At 49.4% G+C, this 20513-nt stretch overlaps 1 protein-coding gene across 2 annotated transcripts in view; it reads left to right on the top strand.

Annotated features, from left to right (window-relative positions):
• Window positions 1-20513, top strand: part of TCF25 (TCF25 ribosome quality control complex subunit) — a 486799-nt gene that overhangs the window by 193420 nt on the left and 272866 nt on the right. For both annotated transcript variants that reach the window (XM_086945785.1, XM_086945784.1), the window contains exon 8: window positions 8190-8289. In XM_086945785.1, the coding sequence (XP_086801911.1) occupies window positions 8190-8289 (100 nt within the window). The remainder of the gene's footprint in view (window positions 1-8189; window positions 8290-20513) is intronic.

Raw genomic sequence — 20513 nt, 5'->3', positions numbered from 1 at the left:
CACACAGGTCACCGAGGCGTTCCGCTCTTACTATGCCTCACTGTACGGGGCTGGGGTGACGTCCCCTGAGAATATCGAGACATACCTGGACTCAACGGCGGTCACCGGATTCTCCCAGGCAAACAGAGATGCCTTGGAAACCCCCATTCGCCAGGACGAGGTGTTGGTGGCCATATCTCGGCTACGCCTGCTTAAACCCCCAGGGCCCGATGGCTTCTCGGCAGGATTTTACAAGACCTTTAGTTCACAGGTGGGTCCGGTGCTTACCTGCCTTATTAATTCCTTTGAGGGCCCGGGCTCCATTCCCCCGGATATGTTGGCTGCTGAGGTGGTAGTACTGCCCAAACCAGGTAAGAAACCCACACACTGCTCGGCCTTCCGCCCGATTTCATTACTGAACCTCGACCTGAAGCTCTTCACGGGTATTCTCGCTGCGCGTCTTGGCCCCTGCTTGCCGGGGATTTTGGAACCTGACCAATCGGGCTTTGTGTCCAACCGACAATGTAGTGACAACACCAAAAGGTTACTGCACCTAATTGACAAAGCCCACTTCCAATCCTCGGACTCCGCGCTGCTTAGTATTGACGCTGAAAAAGCGTTTGACCGCGTGGAATGGCCTTACTTACAGCGGGTCCTGCAGCGCTTCGGGTTAGGGGACAGAATTCAACCTTGGATTGCTAGTTGTTATTGCCATCCCCAAGCCAGGGTACGACTGGACGGCTTGCGCTCTGACCCATTTGAGATCCAGCGCGGCACCAGACAGGGGTGCCCCCTTTCCCCCCTTTCTGTTTGCCCTATGCATAGAACCCTTGGCACAGAAGGTCCGGGATAACCCCAACATTCACGGCATCACCTTTGGCCATGAGCCCCACACGATCAGCCTCTACGCTGATGACGTCATAGCAGCCCTCGACCACCCTGCCCGCTCTATACCCGCCTTTATGGAGGAACTTGACAAATTTGGTTCCGTTTCGGGATTCCGCGTTAACAGAGGGAAATCCCTGATTTTACCGCTGGGAAAGAACGCGCAGTCCAGTGACCCCGCCATTGCCGGGGGAAGTGGTCTTCAACTCTCCACGAATATCCCATACCTGGGAATCACCCTTACCTCCTCGACAGTTTTCACGGTCCTTACTAATTACAAATCCTTGATAACCCAGATCCGGGCAGATCTGGCACGTTGGTCGAAACAACCTCTCTCTCTTTTGGGGAGGGTTGCGGCGGTGAAAATGTCCATTCTGCCTAGAATTCTTTATCTTTTTTAGACCCTCCCGGTCATGCCCCCTGCAGGCACCTTAAAGGACCTACAGGCGGATCTCCACAACTTCATCTGGAAAGGTCAGCGAGCGTGTATCCATAAACAGCTAGCATTTAGGAGTATGGACGAGGGGGGGCCTTGGCATCCCGAATGTGCTGCAGTATTTTCAAGCTTCTCAGCTCCGCTATTTGGTGGAGTGGTGCAGGCCAGAATCGGAGAAAAGATGGCTCTTCCAGGATAGGGCCATGGCACAAACCCCACTTTCGAGGATCCCATTCCTTACCAAACAACACCGGCCGCGTTACCTATTAAAATCCCCTATTACCCGCACGACTTTGAAGATCTGGGATAGTGTTGCCCTCAAGAAAGAACTGACGACCTTCCCGTCCCCATTCACTCCTTTATTGGACAACCCGGAATTTCCTCCGGGCAATGATCCACGTGCATTCTCACAATGGCGCGGTACCGAGTGTCGCTGCGCCGGAGATCTTTTTGACACACAGGGTTTTCTTCCCCTTTCCGATATTAAACAAGGATACGGAATAGACGACCCCCACATTTTCCAATACTTTCAGCTTCGACACTGGCTTAACACCTCTCCCACTGTTACACTGGTATGGCGCCCAATGACGCCTTTCGAGAAGTGGCTTATCACTAAGGACACAGACAAGCATCTCATCTCAGAAATTTACAAGATGCTCACACCACTACCTAATCCAGATAAGACACCGGGTCAGAGGCGCTGGGAGGCTGAGCTAGGGAGGATGCTGACTCCTAAAGAGTGGAGGGATGTGTCTTAGAGGGCCTCACACACCCCACGTAATACGGCGGCCAGAGAGGCTGCGGTGAAACTAGCAATGTATTGGCACCTCACCCCGGTCCGCTTACACAAAGGAAATCCAGCGTGTAGCGCGCTGTGCTGGAGGGGTTGCGGGGCACAGGGCACACTGACCCATCTTCTCTGGGAATGCCCAGAAATCCGGAGTTACTGGGAGGCAATACTGGATGACATCAATTCCACCTTTGATACAGATATCCCAAGGTTCCCGGCCTATACTGTTCTCGGCCTGCCCAACGCACTCACCTTTCAACTAAAATCGATGAAGGGTCGTCAGATGGGGATAGCTATGCAAGCAGTCACACAGCACATCTTATCCTTGTGGGGCTCCACCACCAAGCCCACCCGCACGGGGTGGCTACACAAACTCTGGTTCACCCTTGGAATGGAACGCATACAAGCCACAATCACAAACTCTACCACCACTTTCCGTAAAACATGGCTTCTGCTGCTGTCTCTTCTCTCCAAAGAATTCAATGAAGTCACTTGCCCTAGGTATCTTAGAGTTCTACGCCTCACTGATATTCCACGCGACCCTCATTGAACACTTGGTCTTTTACACCAGTCCACATTGGTCTACTGATAAACTTCATGCCGGTACTTGGCACACTGGATGGGGCGGGGGAGGGGGGATTGGTTTGCGGTTGGGGGGGTGGGTTTGGTTGTTGATTTTCTTATTGCATCTTCTCGCAGCGGTTACTAGCCGCTTTTCTGACATCCATATTCCCTTTGGGCATTTACACCTCAATTGTCATCTCGTCCTGAGGGAAGACCTGCTCGTCTGTCCCGCCAGCTGTGTATGCCTGATGCCTTTATATTATATCATGATGTCTATCATTGCTTTTGTTGAAAAAACTAATAAAACACATTTGAAACTAAAAATACGATATAGATAAAAAGGAGATTATCGGGTTGCAAGGACTTCAGTTATGAAGATATGTTAAAAAGAATTTTTTTTGTACAAAACAACAATATCATAGAAAAAAAGATTAAAAACAGGCGAATGGCAACATGATAGTGTTGAGCACTTGCAGGGGTTCGAAAAACCGATAGCAGCAGATCACAATAAAGTGCAATCGGTTATGTACAATTTAGCAGCATAATATAAAGTGCAGTTAAATTTCATCTTCTGGGGTAGTCCCCTGAAAAACAGGTAACAGCAGATCGTAATAAAGTGCAGTTGATTGTAAACAATGTTAGCAGCATAATATAAAGTGCAATTAAATTTGATATTTTAGGGTAATCTAATCTACAAGTAACGCTTTCATTTGATGTTCCCTACTAAAAATGTAATTAGGTTCATACAAAAAGACAGTGGTGTGTGATCCCAAACGCTAAAATGCATTTACAAAGTGCTCATAGAAGCACATGAGTAGATAGCCACTCTCAGTAAGGAGCTGACGCGGAAAATCAAATTGTCCCTTTCAAGTCTGAGAATTTCCAAATAAGCTAATCTATAATTAATATTTGCAATTGCCTTAAAATAGGGTATTAAGTATTGTTTTGTATATTTTTTATAACGATTACAAAAGAATAAAAAATGTACCATTGTTTGATTTCTATGGGTGCCACAGGGACAGGGCGTTTGCTCAAGGTTACTGTTAAATCGCAAAGGAAAACAAAGTGAGTATTTTAGAGTGCCGTCCCTGAGGCGAAGAGCAGGCTTCTCACCCATCGACTTAAATTCTTCAGAAGATATTTAGAGGGCATGTGGGTTAGGGGGCTGTCAGCCTTCACTAGCGACATATACCTGGCAACCGATGATTTTGGAAGCTCTGTGGCATGTCTTGCATTATTGTATGAATCATATAGTGCGTCCATAAGGTCCTTTTTACTTATTCCCTCTAGGCCCAAAGGATTCAAAAAGACATGCTCCAGATTCACGCTGCTTAAGCTTTTTCTAACAGCGGAAAGCCAGGGTATGCTCCCTCCCTTGTCACAATTGAGGCAGTAAACTATAATTAACCTTGTCAAGGTAGCTGCCGGACTTTGCCACACTTTTAGCCAACATATAGCTGGACGAGACCTTATAAAATCTTCTATATAAAACAAGTTTAATTACGTATGACACACAAAGTTTGGTGAGGAAATTTAGGCCACCAGGATTTTTCAACAGAATCTGTTTTCTTTACTCTGAATTCCACTACAATTTATACAACTACAACTAGTAAAAGAATTGTAAAAATTAACCACTTAGAGGGTTGGTAAATTCTTCCCTGAAAATTCTACTGCTAGCATTTGAGAACAAGAATCAATCAACTTTGCATTGTAAGAGAGCTTAAGACTAATCATTATTAATAGCCCCCCCCCCCTGCTCTACCCATGCTTGATGGTGTAGCAAATTTACAAAAAGATATAAACCCATCCAAGTAGAAGTGATCATTAGGCTCCCATGTTTCTTGAAGGGCTATGATGTGGTATGTAGCGAGAAAAGATTCCCACAAAACATCACTCTTTTTTGCCCTTAAACCGGCTATATTCCATGATAATACTTTCATTATGTCATCATCAGTTATAATATGGATAGAGCTAGGTTTTACTGAGTTAGCTTCGATAACCTGAGATTGTTGGTTCAGGGCACATGGAATAGTAGAATTCAATGAGCTAACCGTGGGAACAGGGATTTCTTCATCCAGTGTATGAGGAAAACCATCTAAGATGACAGATGCTACGTCAGGGAGAGGGTCAGTCTTGGGCATCCATCTCAGAGAGGGCCTGAAACCTATTAAACAGAGGGAACAACCGATGGGGAAAACCTTAAAGAAGGCTTATAAAAATAACTCCATGGCAAGGCCCAGATAGGGGTAGGATTCTTAAAAGAGGAATCCTGGGCCGTCCATATCGATTTAATGACCGATGGGTTACGAAAATTGATGACTACACAGTCCCCATCAATATTCTTTGGAGATTGTCCCACTCACTCTATTCTGTGAACCATAATGATGTTATTGCTTATACCTAGCGAACAGGAAACCTATTGTCCAGGTCTCCCCTGCCGGAGTTTCATCCAGTTGGCAGGGTATGCTCAGACGTGAGTCCCTTGCTCACTTTGCCACTGGATTCAAGCAAGCCGGGCTGAAGACGGCTGGAATGCCAGAAACCGGTCCTCGGAAGCTTGTTTCCGGTCCAGGGAAGACATGGCTTGGCAGTTCGGGCTGGACTGTTCCCATGAAGCACAGGTTCAGACTGATTTGCATATAGCCATGTCTGAACTGGGGTGGCAGAGTGGGCTAAAGAACGGTGATGGATTAAACCCAGATCTTTTGACTGGGTGTGAGTGTTTGATTGATTCAGATGCTCCGTCCATCACCACCCCCTTTTGTATTGCTTATACCTACCCTAAACCCTTTGTGTTTGGCTAACCAATGTACCGTTTTATTACGCAGTTGGGTCCAAATTCAGTTTGATCTGGCCTAAGAGGGGGCACACCAGCCCGCACAAGGACAAAAGGACATGCAGCTGGAGGTAAATCTAATACATCTCCAGAGCACTTGACATTCAGGGAATTTAACACATTGGGGCCACCCCTGTGATTGTTACTGTCTCCAATAATGGTGTTGACCTGGGCAATGGGTAGTAGTCTCGGGGGTCCTGCAAACAGGGACAGTATCTGATCAGATGGATTATAGGAATTGACCATCAAGTCTGTCCCCGACCCTCCCGGGCCCAGGTTTGTGATATTCCCCCGCATCCAAATGCCACAGGTAATGATCGAAACGCGACTGAGGCCCAAAACTCATGCTAGCTTTAACTGCTGTGTGGCCCAGTTCCCGGTTGTTACCAACCACAGACCCTTCACTACCGGTATTGCCGGGGCCATGGGTGCCTTGGCTGCCCCCCACACTGCACATTGACACCCACATGCCTCCTGACTGACTGAAACATTACTAAACTTTTAGAGGTGCAACAGTTTTTCCTCAATCTCCCCTAATTTGCATAACAAATCCGCCATAATATGGTGGTCAATATTTGGAGGATGGTCCATACCACCATCGGCTTTTGGGATCTGATTGTCATATGGCCCTGTCTTTTGGTGCATAGGCTTGGATTTTTGCTTATGCCTCTGTGCGGCACTTCCGCGTGTGCGTTTCGCAGGCGTCTCACCATTAACTTCCATCAAAGATTTGGAGGAGCGTACCGTACTTTCCCTTACAGCTCTTTTAAGTCTGGTAAAAGGGTCGCCTTGGACTATACAAGTTGTAGTTATAGTATGGGCTAGGGGTTGAACCGGGGTTGCAAAGAGTCCTATTGTCTCCGAAGTTAGATTAACTAACGAATCCTGGACTTGACTCTTTACCGATTTTTGAGGTAGGTCTAGGTTACTTAAATGGCCCACAATCGCCACCTCTGGTCCCCCCGATATGGAGACTGAATGGTCAACTGTCTTCTCATCAAAACTTATGACTGGAATATCAGAGCTTAAGTGATCCGGAGTTTGCTGTAAGCCCATGGGAGATTTGGCCATAATTAGGCCTCCCAGCGATTACCTTTTTTGACCTGAATATGTGTCCAAGGAGAGTCGTTTTTCAGTAAGCTGGATTGCTGGATTTGATGTGTCAGTACCGACTCTGCCCTTGTCAAAAACGCGTCCAAAGTGTACTCAACCCCACCCCCTGCCTGCGCTCCTATAACTTTGTGTTTGCTCGTAATAGCCTGTACCTGAGACAATATATAGCACTAACTTCTAGGCAGTCACACGTAATAACACAATATACAATAATCCTTAGTAATAACCTTATGTGGCAGCAGATGTCCAATTTGCCTTGTACAAATAAGAGGCCCAGCCCTGCTTCCTCCTGTCTCAGACAGGCCCGCCCTTGGCCCGGGCTTCGTCCGCGTGCGCGTTGCAGGAGTGTACATGCAGTTTTCAAGCACCCCTGGCGCTGCAGAGTGACGTTGCGGCCACGCGTGGCCGTGTAGACGTCTGGAAGTTGTAGTCCCAGGGCGATAACAGCAGAAACAATGTTGCGGCCAGAACAAGAACCCCGCCAAGAGATCTTGAAAAAACAGGATTCTGTGGCCAGCCAAAAATATGTTGCCCTTTTCTCTCTTTTCTTTCATTATCTTCTCCTAGATTTGACCTCCGTTTCAATGTGTACTACCCAGCTCTAGGAGTTCAGGGCCACTCTGATTCAAAACCTTTCAGTACATAACCCTTCATGTCCATCCTTCCAGACCTTCTAGCTACTCTGAGGATTCTAATAATATTGCATCCAGAGCAATTTTCCAAGTCTTTGAACTTCCCCTTGAGAGCTATGTTCTGCTCTTGTAAGGTTAAAAACCTCCTGCCCGAGTAATTGCTGCTCTCTGGCACTATTGTCTGTAGTTTTCGCCGAAGAAAACACTTTTCCCCCCAGAGAGTTGATGTCTTATTTTAATTTCTAGTATTTCCTGCCTATGTTTAAATCTGAAAGTGGTCAAGTTGCCCCGAAGTCACCTGAGAAGTTCTTCCATAAATTGGGACTTTTGCATGTTTGGAAATTGGGAGACTGCGATGCCTCCATGGGGTAATTGGTGGGTTTACCCCTACTACATGTGTCTAGCATATGCGAGGAGGGAATCACAAGCATGGCTTTGAGTGTTTTTCATCCCCTACGATGCTATCATGTTCTCTTCCCATAGGGTTCCACATCTCATCCATTCTGGTGGAGTGCTCTTTGAGAGAAGGTGCCACTCATGTCGATCTTCCTCTCACCAGAACTGCCTCAGCTAATGCTTAGTATCATTTGTGGAAGACGGGTCAGCTTCCATAGCTGAATTGTAGGACGTTTCACCATTTGCGTTTTCTCAGAGTCAGTATTTAGTTAAAACATTTATTAAGTGGTGCAAAACACTTACTTACAAAGGGACTGAGTATATCTTCTAATTAGTTTGTCGACTGAAGGATTTCTGTTTTCCTCCCAGTATGAAGTGGCTTATGAGGGTCTTGTGTCCATGCATTGTAATACTGTAATATTGTTTGCCTTTATTTTTTGCTAGCTATTTCTAGAACCATCTACTTATCTTTGCACCTCATCCTTAAACTGATATTTGTACATGTAAACTCACTATATATGCCTTGCCAGGTAAGACATTTGTCAATCTTTTCTACAGCTGCTGCTGCAGATGAACCCCTATCACATTGACTCTCTCCTGCAACTGAGCGATGTGTGCCGCATCCAAGAAGACCAGGAGATGGCAAGAGATTTTATAGGTAAGCCACAGAAGCATGGGTGAACACCTCCTATCTGATGAATCGTTGTATTGTAGGAATGTTGGATACTGTTGTATATTAAAAAAGAAAAAAAAAACTATTTACCAGTTTGTTTCTCAACAGTCCCCATTACATTTCTGGCATTAGTAGCTCAGTTTTGTGGCACTTATTCTAGATGTGAGTTATTTCCATTATTTTTTTGTTTTGAAATCAAGCTTCCAAAGCACTGCTTGCCAAGGAAAGTTGTTAAAAAAAATTGAAAAACTGTATTTCAGATAAAATAAAAAGTTTACCTTATGTGTGTTTTCTGTTCCCAGTTGTCATTTCAGAAATATAGACATTTAGATGCACAGTAACCACCTTTGGTTCCTTCTCTACACATACCACCTTCATGTGACTTGATATTAATACAGGGTTTCAGGAGTGTGATTCTTGTGTGGTTTGGAATCTTACCGTCCACTATTTAGTCTCTTGCAAAGTGCATGGAGAGGTGGACAGGTGGAAGATAGGAGAGAACATGCACCTTACAATAATGCTGGTGTACAGGAAACATCACTTACTTTGATCCTTTTCTTTGATTCCTTTTTTAAATTCCTTTTTTATGTCCTTAAGTAGATCATTTAACTCTCCACTCTTCATGCCATTATTGGTTTGATTTCGCTAATGCTTTTCAAAGATTTTTGCAACACTGATGAATAAATGGTATCTGGTTTGAACTCCTACAGTAGGTATCGTGCTTATATTTGATCTGAAATATAAATATTAGGCTACAGCAAAGGGTAATTAGTTTATACTTTTTAAGGTCGAGCCTAGGCCATGCCTACGCTGTCTCTTCGAGACATGTTGTATACATTTTGTAAGCTTACAGCCCGCCCATTTCCTTTTTATTCATCCTTTTGATTGTCCTTTAAAAATGCTTGCTTGCTAGTGGTGAATCATTCCACTTTGTCCCTTCTTATTGTGTTTCGGTTCCTCCCACTGAGCACCGCTCAAGTACTGGTATCTTTACACTTCGGTGTTTGTTTTGTGGGACCTATTTTTTTCTTCATTTCCTGCTCTTGTTGCTGTTACCCCTTTTTTTTATTTTTTCCTCCAAAGACCTTTATTAAATGTACTTACAGAGGACATCGTTACATACTAGGGCCTACAACCCCTCAGGCCGGCCGCCACAGATGCATTCCACTTTCAAACTGCTCAACAGTACACAGCCATAATTCCGGCAACCCTGGGGTCCGGCGGCGTATACTTAAGGTTACCACCCATCTATCATCCTCTAGATCGTGCTGTCCGGGGGCGTGGCCTGGAGCTGTCGATGGTGGACGTGTAGTTTGCCAGCTCCGTCCTGTGCCCTGAACACTAGCTGATTATCCTTTGATCCCCTGCCTGCAACCCACCTGATTCCTGCCCAGGTTGTCTCCAGGGAGAGGCGGCGTGTAACGGTGCCTCGTTACCCCGCCGAGCCCGCTCCTGTGGGAAGCTCTGCCGACGGACCCTGTTGCGGCCTTCAGATCGAGGTGAAGCCCCGGCCTCGAGTGACTGGCCTGACCGGCCTGCCCCCGTCCTCCTTCGTGGTCCGATCGGGACCCGGGATCGGACTGCTACCGCTTCACTGGCCGGTGCCGCAGGGTGCGGTACCCCCTGCTGAGGCTCCATTGCCCCCCCCTCCCCCCCGCAGCTGCTGCAACTCGGACTACCTACGCTGCTGCGCGGCCCCTCCGAGGCGCAGGAGCGCTTCCGCGCTGTCCCCCAGCCGCCCAGGTACTCAGCGGGGCTCCGGCGTTACCACCACCGGGTTAAAGCACTAAGACCGGGCGGAGGAAGCGGCGCAGCCGGCGCCGCAGGCTAGCATTGTCCCACATAGGACATCAGCGGTTCTGGCTGGATTTGTGGTGAATACTGGCGCCATCTTGTCGCCGCTTGGGAGTGGAGACCCTCGGACCTTGGCAGTCTTGCCCCCATTGCCCACGGCTCCGCCAGTGAGAGGATTAGAGCCGGCCACGTTCCACGGGGCGACAGACATTGGAACCCAACAGCCCACGGGCGTGTGGGCCTGTGCAGGGGTGGTGTGCCTCGCGCTTTGACGCCTTCTTACAGCGCTATAGGCCGGACCGGACTGCGCTCTCGGCAGCCACGATACCCTTGCTTTGTAGCAATCTGGTTCCTGTCACCATTGCCTCCCCCACCACCGCGGCGGACCTCATCAGGACACCAGTGGCGCACCGACCCACCCTGCATTGACGCCTTGTCTAGGTCTGCTACACTGCCTCGCCAGCCCTGGGATCTACGATGCATCTGCCTATCCACAGCACATAGTGGTCGAGCCAGAACCGCTGCCATATACACAGAGGGACCACGGTGAGCGGCTGCCTCTACTACAGCGACACCCTGCTAACAAGATCTATGGGCAGGCCGAGGGGCAAACCTCAGGACCAGGGCGCCCGAATGGAGGTGCAGTCCACGGGGTCGGAGGACCCACTAGCCTCCTCCAATATGGACATCATCCCGCCGACCGGTAAGGGCTCTCAAGACGCCAAGCTAGACCTGATACTGACTGAAATACGCGCGACTCGCGAGGCGCTAGAATCGCGCATAGACAATATGGCGACTGGCCTATCCTTACTTAAGGCGGACCACAACAAATTGGCGGATCGTGTGGCGGAGCAAAAAATAGCGCTGGACGACATTATCCCGCAACAAACGGAACACTCCACGAAACTTGAAAACGTGGAGAAGCAACTGAAGCAGCTGTGGGGAAGAGTGGACGAGGCGGAAGGACGGGCCCGCCGCAACAACGTCCGCATCCTGGGTATTCCGGAGAGAAGCGAGGGGAGAGACCCCACACAGTTTGTGGAGGATTGGCTAAGGAAGCTGGTGGGCCAGAGGGATCTCACTGCTCTCTACAGTGTAGAGAGGGCGCATAGGATGCCATCACGGCCCCCACTAGCTGGGGCGCCTCCGCGCCCACTGATCGCTCGTCTCCTCCATTTCAAAGATCGTGACACTATCCTTCGAGCGGCGAGGGAGGAAGCGCCGATACGCTTCGAAGACAAGACCATCTCGGTCTACCCTGATTTCACCCCCACTGTACAACGAGCCAGGTCCACCTTCATGGGGGTGAAACGCAGGCTGCGGGACAGGAACATGAAATATGCCCTTCTGTTCCCTGCTCGGCTAAAAATCCTGCATAACAACAAGTCCCACTTCTTTGACTCGCCTGAGGAAGCGTCTGAATGGATGGAGGTCGCCCTGACTCCGCCGACATCACAGGACCAGTTCACAGACCATCACGGCAACGCCCGGAGGGGCTCACCAGAACGACGAAACGACGCTCACAGCCCTGGACGACACTCATCTCATGGAGCAACAGGAGCGGCGCATACCCTTGGACAACAGGCAACGGACCCCACGTCATCTTCCACGCATCAGCGTCTCACTGAGGCGGCCCTGGCTGCCCACGACGCGGGAGCATCCGGAGGCAGACTCACCGTTACCACTGACACTCATACTGAAGTGTCTGGTTCACTTGACAGCCTACAACTCTTTCCGAAGATCACTGCACAAATGGCGGCGGAGTTCTGAGCCACGACACGATTACTTCCCTTCAAGTGGTAACGTATGCCAATCCCTTCCCTCATATAGGGTGGGTTGAGTGTGCAGGGATCCACCATATTGTGGGCTTTTACGCCTACGCAGACAGTTCAGTGCCAACCGTCGGAGGTCCACCACCCCCCGGTATGCACACGTACTTGACTGTGTTGTGCCCACGTTGGACACCATGGTTTGGCTCCTGGGTACGTTGGCTCAGGGACCCTTTTGTTTGGGGGTTTGTTGTTTGCGAGTCACTCTTCTATTTCAGCATAGCAGAATATGTGGGGTCACCCAGTTGTTGCACATTGACACACTACACAGATGGGAATGGTACCTCTTAATAATTACCACTTGTGCACCTGGAATGTTCGTGGCTTGGGATCAGTGCATAAACGTCATAGAATCCTTGCACAACTCAACCGGAGAGGGACACAAATTGCCTGTTTACAGGAAACACATTTGAACGCTGCTGAAGCGGTGAAACTGCGAAAGAAGTGGAGAGGACAGCTCTATGCCACCTCATATTCCGCATTCTCAAGGGGGGCCGCAATTTGGATGCGTGGGTCTCTTCCTTTCCAGTTGTTGGAACAACGGGTGGATAAGGAGGGTCGCTATGTGTTTGTGAGGGGTCTGTTGGATGGGGAGGAAATTGTTGTGGGATGCATGTACTCGCCTAATACGAACCAGTTGGGATTTCTGTCCAATATCAACGGGGTGCTTGCAGACTGGGCTGACCTTCGCTGGGTGATAGGGGGAGATTTTAATGCTGTACTCGATGTCTTACTGGATAGGTCGCACCCCCCATTAATGGCTACTGAGAGCAGGAAACAAGCTGCTGCGCTTGCGAGTTGGGCTGAGGGATGGGACTTGGCAGATGTGTGGCGTAGCATTCACCCCACGGACAGGGAATACACCTTTTTCTCCCCTCCCCACCAGCTTCACACCAGAATCGATCATGTGTTCTGCTCAAGGTCCCTTACTGCATTGATTGTCCAAACACAACACATGGGGAAAACGTTCTCGGACCATAGCCCAGTGGAGGTCACATGGCAGTGGGGTAGGAGGCTAGCCCCCATACCGACCTGGAGACTAAACCCTGAACTCCTTGAGGACTCGGTCTTCCGGTCCTCCCTCTCCGACACTATTGATACCTACTTCTCCACGAATGCGGGCACGGCTAGCTCCCGACAGGTAGAGTGGGACACTTTCAAAGTATGCCTGAGGGGGGCTGCTATGACTACTAGGGTGGGGAGGAAACGGGAGGTACTTAGCCAGCTTAAGGAGGTGGAGGGCTCACTTGCTTCATTAGAGAACGAGGCAGCGGGTACCAATGTTCCCTTTTCACCACTGCAGGAGGCACGTATTAGACATGCAGAGCTGCTAGAAGAGCTGCGAGTTATTGACTATAGGGAGTACACGAACAGGCAGCACACACAGGCCGACCGAGCCGGCCCCCTACTTGCCCGCATCCTGCGGGACTCCCCGATCAGCCAACCCATTCTGCGAGTCTTGGACCACTCTGGCCAGCTGGCTACCACCCAAGTGGGGATTAATACAGCATTCAAAGACTACTATACCGCGCTATATGGCCCCCCACTACCCCTGTCCGAACCCGCATTAGTGTCCTTCATGGCGGAACTGGTTCTCCCGCAGCTTACTGCAGATCAGAAAAAAGACCTGAAGCGTGCCATCACAGTGGCAGAAATCAGGCAGGCAATCAAAACCCTCCCTAAGGGTAAGGCCCCTGGAACGGATGGCCTGCCAACCGACTTCTACGCCACTTACGCGGACCTCCTGGCACCGCGACTACACATTGTTTATCTGGAAGCTCTACGCACAGCCTCTCTACCACAATCAACCATGCAGGCTCTGATTACGTCCCTCTTGAAACCGGCCAAAGAAGGTCTACAGCTGGCCGATTACAGACCCCTGTCCCTTCTTAATACTGACTCAAAAATTTTGAGCAAGATACTGGCGTCAAGGCTTGTACAATATGTGCCACACTTGGTCCATCAGGATCAATGCGGCTTTGTCACAGGCCGTAATACGGCCATGAACCTTCGGCGATTGGCCCAGCTCATGCTTGGGAACGATGCGGCCGTGGGCTCCGAAGGATGCATCTCCCTGGACTTAAGACAGGCTTTTGATTCCCTGAGATGGGACTATATGTTTGCCACATTATTAAAATATGGGATCCCACCGGAATTCCTCGCTTGGGTCAGATTATTATACACAATCCCCACGGCGAGGGTACGCACTTCCAACCAAATCTCGGGCCCCATGGCCATTGCCAGAGGCACCAGGCAGGGCTGCCCGCTTTCCCCCCTCCTCTTCGTTCTTGCCCTCGAGCCATTGCTCTGCAGACTTAGGCTGCTAGCCCCCAATTACGGTATACGGCGGAATGGGACGGACCACATTGTTTCTGCATACGCGGATGATATCATCTTATATCTCCGAGATTTGAGGGGTGAGCTGGGCCCAATTTCCCAGGTTTTTGAGGAGTTTCGAGAAATATCTGGCCTCACCATCAGCGAGTCTAAGTCCTACGGATTTGCCTTTGTGGATGCGGGTGATTCGACCCCCCTGTCTTTTGCCCCACATGAATTCCAGATGGCGGACACCACCTTCCGTTACCTGGGAATACAGATATACAGAGAGGCGAACATGATGATAGATGGCAACCTGGGGAGGGCCATTAGAGCATTGAAGTCTCAAGTTCAATTTTGGCTTACATTGCCGCTCTCCATACCCGGTAGAGTGGCAATTTCCAAAATGGTGATGTTGCCCCGTCTTATCTATTACTTCACCAACCTGCCGTTTCAGATCCCAGCGGTAACATTCAAGACCCTCGACTCACTACTCACAGAACTTGTGTGGGGCCATGGCCGCAGGCGTATAGGGTTGACTAAGTTGCAACTTCCCTCCAACTCCGGAGGCATGGGCTTGCCGGACTTTAGGGCTTATCATTATGCATGTCAGCTACAATGGTTGGCTTACTGGGTGGCGGGCCGCAATCTACACGAGATTAATCTGACCCGGGAGGACCTTGCTAAGGGGAAAATACACCTCCTGCTCCTACCTGGCTCGGATCTGCCTAGAAACACTGCGCCCCTACTCAAACTGGCGATCACACTCTGGCGAAGGGCTTTGAAATACACGTCCGCAGGGACACCTTACGCCCCCACAATACCACTCCTGGGCATACCACTGGGCCCGGGCACACTTACAACCACTCTGCTGGAGCCCTGGCATGACGCGGGTGTGACACATGTGGGTGACCTGTTTGAGGGGGGGCACTTGTTGTCCTTCGCAGACTTCAAAACCATGCAGGGCATACCCGGCGGCTCCTTTCTCCTGCATGCCGGTCTCCGACATTATATCTCGCACACCTGGTCACCTGACGGACAGGAACCCATTGCAAATCCTCTAGTCACTATGCTTTACCTCATGGGGACGGGCGGCCATCTAACTAAGTGGCTCACTGTTAGCATTAAATCGGGGAGGGCGCTTACACTGGCACCACTAAGAGCGTCTTGGGAGGCGGATATTGGGAGGCCATTGAGGGATAAGGAATGGGAGCGCATATTGCAATTCCCCAGAAAGGTGGCTAGAAATCCTAAATACAAGTTCATCCAACTGATGGTGCTACATAGAGCTTACCTAACACCACACCGCTTACATATGATGTTCCCTGCATCCAAGAGCAACTGTCCCCGGTGTGATGCAGACGACGCGTCTCTGGTACACATGTTGTGGAACTGCCCCAAGCTGGGGTATTTCTGGACCACTGTACATGGCTCACTTGAGAAGGCAGGCACATTGACCCGATCGCCCACACTTGAACACATGCTCCTAGGGCTAGGTCCATCGACCCGCACCAGGACCGTGGCGGCGCGCTTCTCGGATCTGGCCCTGTTGTTGGCTAAGCGTGCCATCACGATACGATGGAAGTCATCGAAACCGCCCAACCCTGACATGTGGAGGGCGGAAGTTGTACGTTGGGGTAAGGCTGAGGGCGAGGCACTACAAAGGGAAGAGAGTAGGGGCCTCCGCAAGACACCTATCTCACTGGAATGGTTTGACACATTAGGGGTGTTTGAGGCTGGCAATGGCAGTGATGATGAGGATGTTAGTGAATAGCCACTTGGGGTGCGGTTGCGCCCATCATATGCACTACCACGAATAGTACCTGCGGTGCACTATGGGACTGCACGGGTTGATCGTTCCCGTCTATCACATTCCACTGCCTAAACAGACTGTGTATTGACCTTAACTGTGTGTAAATGACTAAAATGTGACCTGCATACCGATATTTAGATCATATGCCTAGTTAGAGAGTGAAGGGTGGGAACTCACAGGGTGGGGGGTGGGGTTGGGAAAGGAGTGGGTTTGTTAGTTGTAATGATTCATCGACAAAATGAAAAATCGAATATATCATGCCTGTATACTTGATGTGAGCAACCGCATACGTGTGCAAGGAAGTTAAACATTAATGTTGTATAAGCATGTCTATACTCTATTGTTGCTCTGACACTTTGCTAATAAAAAGATTTTCAAAAAAAAATAGATCGTGCTGTCCCGTTAGGAGGTCTTATCGTTTTCATATCTTTATTTATTATCTGTTTCCTTAAACTTAACTCAAAACTGCGGCTCGGATTGTTCTCTGCACCCAACGGCCTTTGCCATGCCTGTATCCCCCCCCCCCCCCCCCTGCTCAATGTATTCATGCACTCTATAATATCAACCAGTCTGTCGTATTCCCTTGTATTCTCTTAAGTCCTTTAAATGAGGTGTCTCCCTGCTTATACATTCTCCTCCTCCTCATCGGAGCTCAAGTCCTCCTCTTCCGGAAGAGGTTCACACAGCTCTCCTCTGTATTTGTTCCAATCTGACCATACTTTGTTCCACTTACGGGGGCAATCCCTGAACACATATACCGCTCTCTCCTTAAACATCAATAAGTCCATGTTCCTACTCCACATGGATTCGGTAGGTATGTCTGAGGCTCCCCATTTTTGCGCAATATCTCTTTTTGCTACCATGATTGCTAACGTGGCCCAAATAAGTCCATATCTATTTAAGTCATTCGGCTCCCAAATATTTAATAGGCATTTGTGTGATTCAGGGATGAGGGAGACTTGTAATGTTTGGGAGATGGTACGCATGACCTGCCGCCAAAACTCTGCTATGCGGGGACACTCCCAAAGCGTGTGGTATAGTGTACCCTCTTCTCCGCAGCCACGGAGACAGAAGGGGTGAGTTGCTCTATGTATCTTGTGCAGCATGCATCGAGTGTAGTACATGCGGTGCAGGATTTTGAGTGGTACCAGTCTAAACTTCGCTGATATGCCCACTTCCTTTGGGGAGGCTAGCGCTTCGTTCCATTCTGTATCGTCAATATTTCCTACGTTTTCCACCCATTTGTCCCATAACGCTAGTGTGTGGTCTCTCAGATTGTTAATCAACTTTCGGTATGTAAGTGATGTAGCTCTTTGCTGCATGTAATCGGTGAGTAACCTATCTTCTAGTGGTGAGGAGTCTGGCAGTTCTGTACCTGACGGTATCGCTTTTAGGAGCGCGTGCCTGATTTGAATGTACCTGCATTTTTCAATTGGGCCTAATCCATATTGTTGTTGTAGTTTCGTGAATGAGATTACTGTGTCTTTTTCCCACAGGTCCCCACACCGTGGAGATACCAAAGTTATCCATTGTGTAAATCCCTTACTGTGTCTCAAGTGTCCCAGGGCTTTCGTGTCCCATAGAGGGGTTAATTTGGTAATTTTCCCCTTCCACCCCAGCTTCGCCTGCGCTACATGCCATATAGTGATCGTGTGTTTTGTGGGCCCTACCAGTCGTGGAACCTGTTGTTTATTGTACAGCGGTGATAGCATACTATCCGTTCCCAGCTGTATCCAATCAGCTCTATATGCAGGGTCATTCCTTGGTGTGTGTATCCACTGGTTCACAATTTTAAGTTGCGCTGCCCAATAGTATAAGTGTACATCCGGTAAGGCGATGCCCCCCTCGTACCAGCTTTTTGTCAATTTGTCATGTGCGATGCGTGCCGGGCCATTACTCCACAGCAAGTTGGACACTAGTGCTCTTATTTGTCTAAAGTAACGCAGCGGGACCATGTATGGTGTGTTCTCCAGGGCGTACAGAAATCCTGGCAGCGCCATCATTTTATATAGCGCTGCGCGTCCAAGGAGAGTCAACGGCAGTGTTGCCCAGTTCTTGACGTCGGTTCGGAGACGTTCCAAGGGGGGCTTTAGGTTTTTGTCGAAGAAGTCAGAGGCGTTGTCTGTGACATAGATACCCAGATATTTAAAGGAGTCCGATGTTAGTGCAAGAGGGCAGTCCGGCGTGAGCACCGGTTCTGGACCCTTTACCACATAAATCACTGACTTTGCCCAGTTTAGTGTGTACCCTGACGTCTTCCCATGCGCGTCGCATATTGCTAAAAGCGCCGGGATGCTGCTTTCGGGCTTCGTTAAGTAGATAAGCATGTCATCGGCATATAGTGACACTCGGTCTTCCCAGCCTTCCATCCATTCTATCCCTTTCAGCAAAGGTGTTGTTCTAATTAGTATTGCCAATGGTTCCAGTACTAAGGCAAAGAGCAAGGGTGACCGGGGGCAACCCTGTCGGGTTCCCCGCGCTAGTGGGAAAGTGTGCGAGATGTGACCATTTGCAATTACCTGAGCAACTGGTTTGTTATAGAGTAGTCTGATCCAAGCAATAAACTTGGGGCCAAAGCCCATCCGGATCAGAACTGGAAATAGGTATTCCCATTCCACCAGATCAAACGCCATCTTGGCATCTAGGGAGAGGATCACCGCCGCTTCCGGCAGGGATTGGGCTCGGGCCATCGCCCCATGTACCCGTCTAAGGTTGAGAGCCGTACTCCGAAGAGGCATGAATCCCGATTGGTCCGGGTGTATCAGCATTTGGTTCAACAGTCTTTTAGCCAGCAGTTTCGCTAAAATCTTTGCTTCTACGTTAAGTAAGGATATGGGGCGATACGTGGAACATTCTGCCGGGGGTTTTCTGGGTTTTGGTATGGCTACGATTGTCGCGGTGCGTTGATCTAATGGGAGTTCTGTCCTTTCCAGGCTGTCTAGGTACATTGCCAGTAGAGGTTCACTAAGGGACTCTGACATGCTTTTGTACCATTCAATGGGTATCCCGTTGGGGCCCAGTGCTTTCCCGGAGTTGAGTGCTTGGATTGCATCTTGTATTTCGTCTTTCGTCAGATCTGTCTCAAGTTCTTGCATTGCCTCTGGCGGAAGCGTGGGAATTTCCACGTTGTTAAGGGACTCTAGCGCCGCCTGTGTTGTGACTTCCCTTTCTGGGGTGTATACTTTCTGAAAATGTTCCGCCAAAGTGTGCACTATATCTTCCGGGTGTGTTTGTAGCTGCCTCTCTTGGTTGTATAGATGCTGTATGTTTCTACCTTCAACTCGCTTCCTGTCTAACCATGCCAGCATTTTCCCTGCTTTGTCTCCAATTTCGTATATCCTATGTGCGGTGCTAGCAATGTTGTCTCTGACTTTCGATTCGAGGTGTGCACGATATCGCTGTTGGCGTAGTTTCAGTGCATGCGCAGAGTCCGTCGTGGGACTGGTCGTATGTGTCATGTTAGCTTCTTGGAGTGCTAGCTCAAGCTCTGCGAGCTCTTGCTGGTATGCACGTTTAGGTCCCATCACTGCTGCGATCGCCCTTCCGCGCAAGACTGTTTTATAAGCCTCCCACAGAATCGAGGGGGAGGACACTGACGTTGCGTTTTCTGCAAAGTAGTATTTGGTTGCTGTTTTGAGGACTTTTTTGATCTGGGGTATCATAAGATAGTTGGGATACATGGGATAAATTCTCGCGTGTTTCTTCTCTTTAGTGGTAAGAGATAGCAAAACAGGAGAGTGGTCTGAGATTCCTCTCGGCAGTATAGTTATGGTGTCTATGTTACTTATCCCACCGCCAAGGAGCCAAAAATAGTCTATGCGGGACAGACTATTATGTACCTGAGAGTGATATGTGTATTGTTTCTCTGTGGGATGGAAATGACGCCACGTGTCTCTCAGCCCCATTGCTTCTACGAAACCTGGGAGGACAGTGGAGCCCAATGCGCGTGTTCTGATGGGAAGCGTGTCTAGTGTGGGGTCCATGATGGCATTGAAGTCTCCCCCTATAATCGTATTTCCTATCAGGAGATTTAGTAAGAATTCCCCCAGCGCTGGCAGCGCTATGGAGTGGAGCGCTGGAGGAATATACACGGACACTACATTCCAGAGCTCACCGTCCCATTGCCCATGGACCGCCGCGAAGCGGCCCTGGTCGTCCTTCTTGTGTTGTATCACAATGAAAGGGGAAGAGTTTTTCACTAATATACCTGTCCCTCGGGACCATGCCGTAAACTCGGCGTGCGCCACCATTTTGTAGCCCCGTCTGTCTAAAGCACGGCATGCTGTCCCTGTGAGATGTGTTTCCTGGAGCAATATCAGTGCGGGGGCTTGACGTTTCATCGCTTGCAAGACCAGTCCCCTCTTTATTTTGTCCCCAGCCCTCTAACATTCCATGTGAGTATCCGAAGGGGGGGTACCGCCCCGGCGTGCGTCACGTCATCAGTGACTGCTGTGTGG

The sequence above is a fragment of the Lissotriton vulgaris genome, chromosome 12, assembly GCF_964263255.1.
Source record: "Lissotriton vulgaris chromosome 12, aLisVul1.2, whole genome shotgun sequence".
Taxonomy (NCBI): Eukaryota; Metazoa; Chordata; class Amphibia; order Caudata; family Salamandridae; genus Lissotriton; species Lissotriton vulgaris.
Note: the sequence above shows the minus strand (reverse complement) of the source record. Positions and strands in the feature narration are given on the sequence as shown.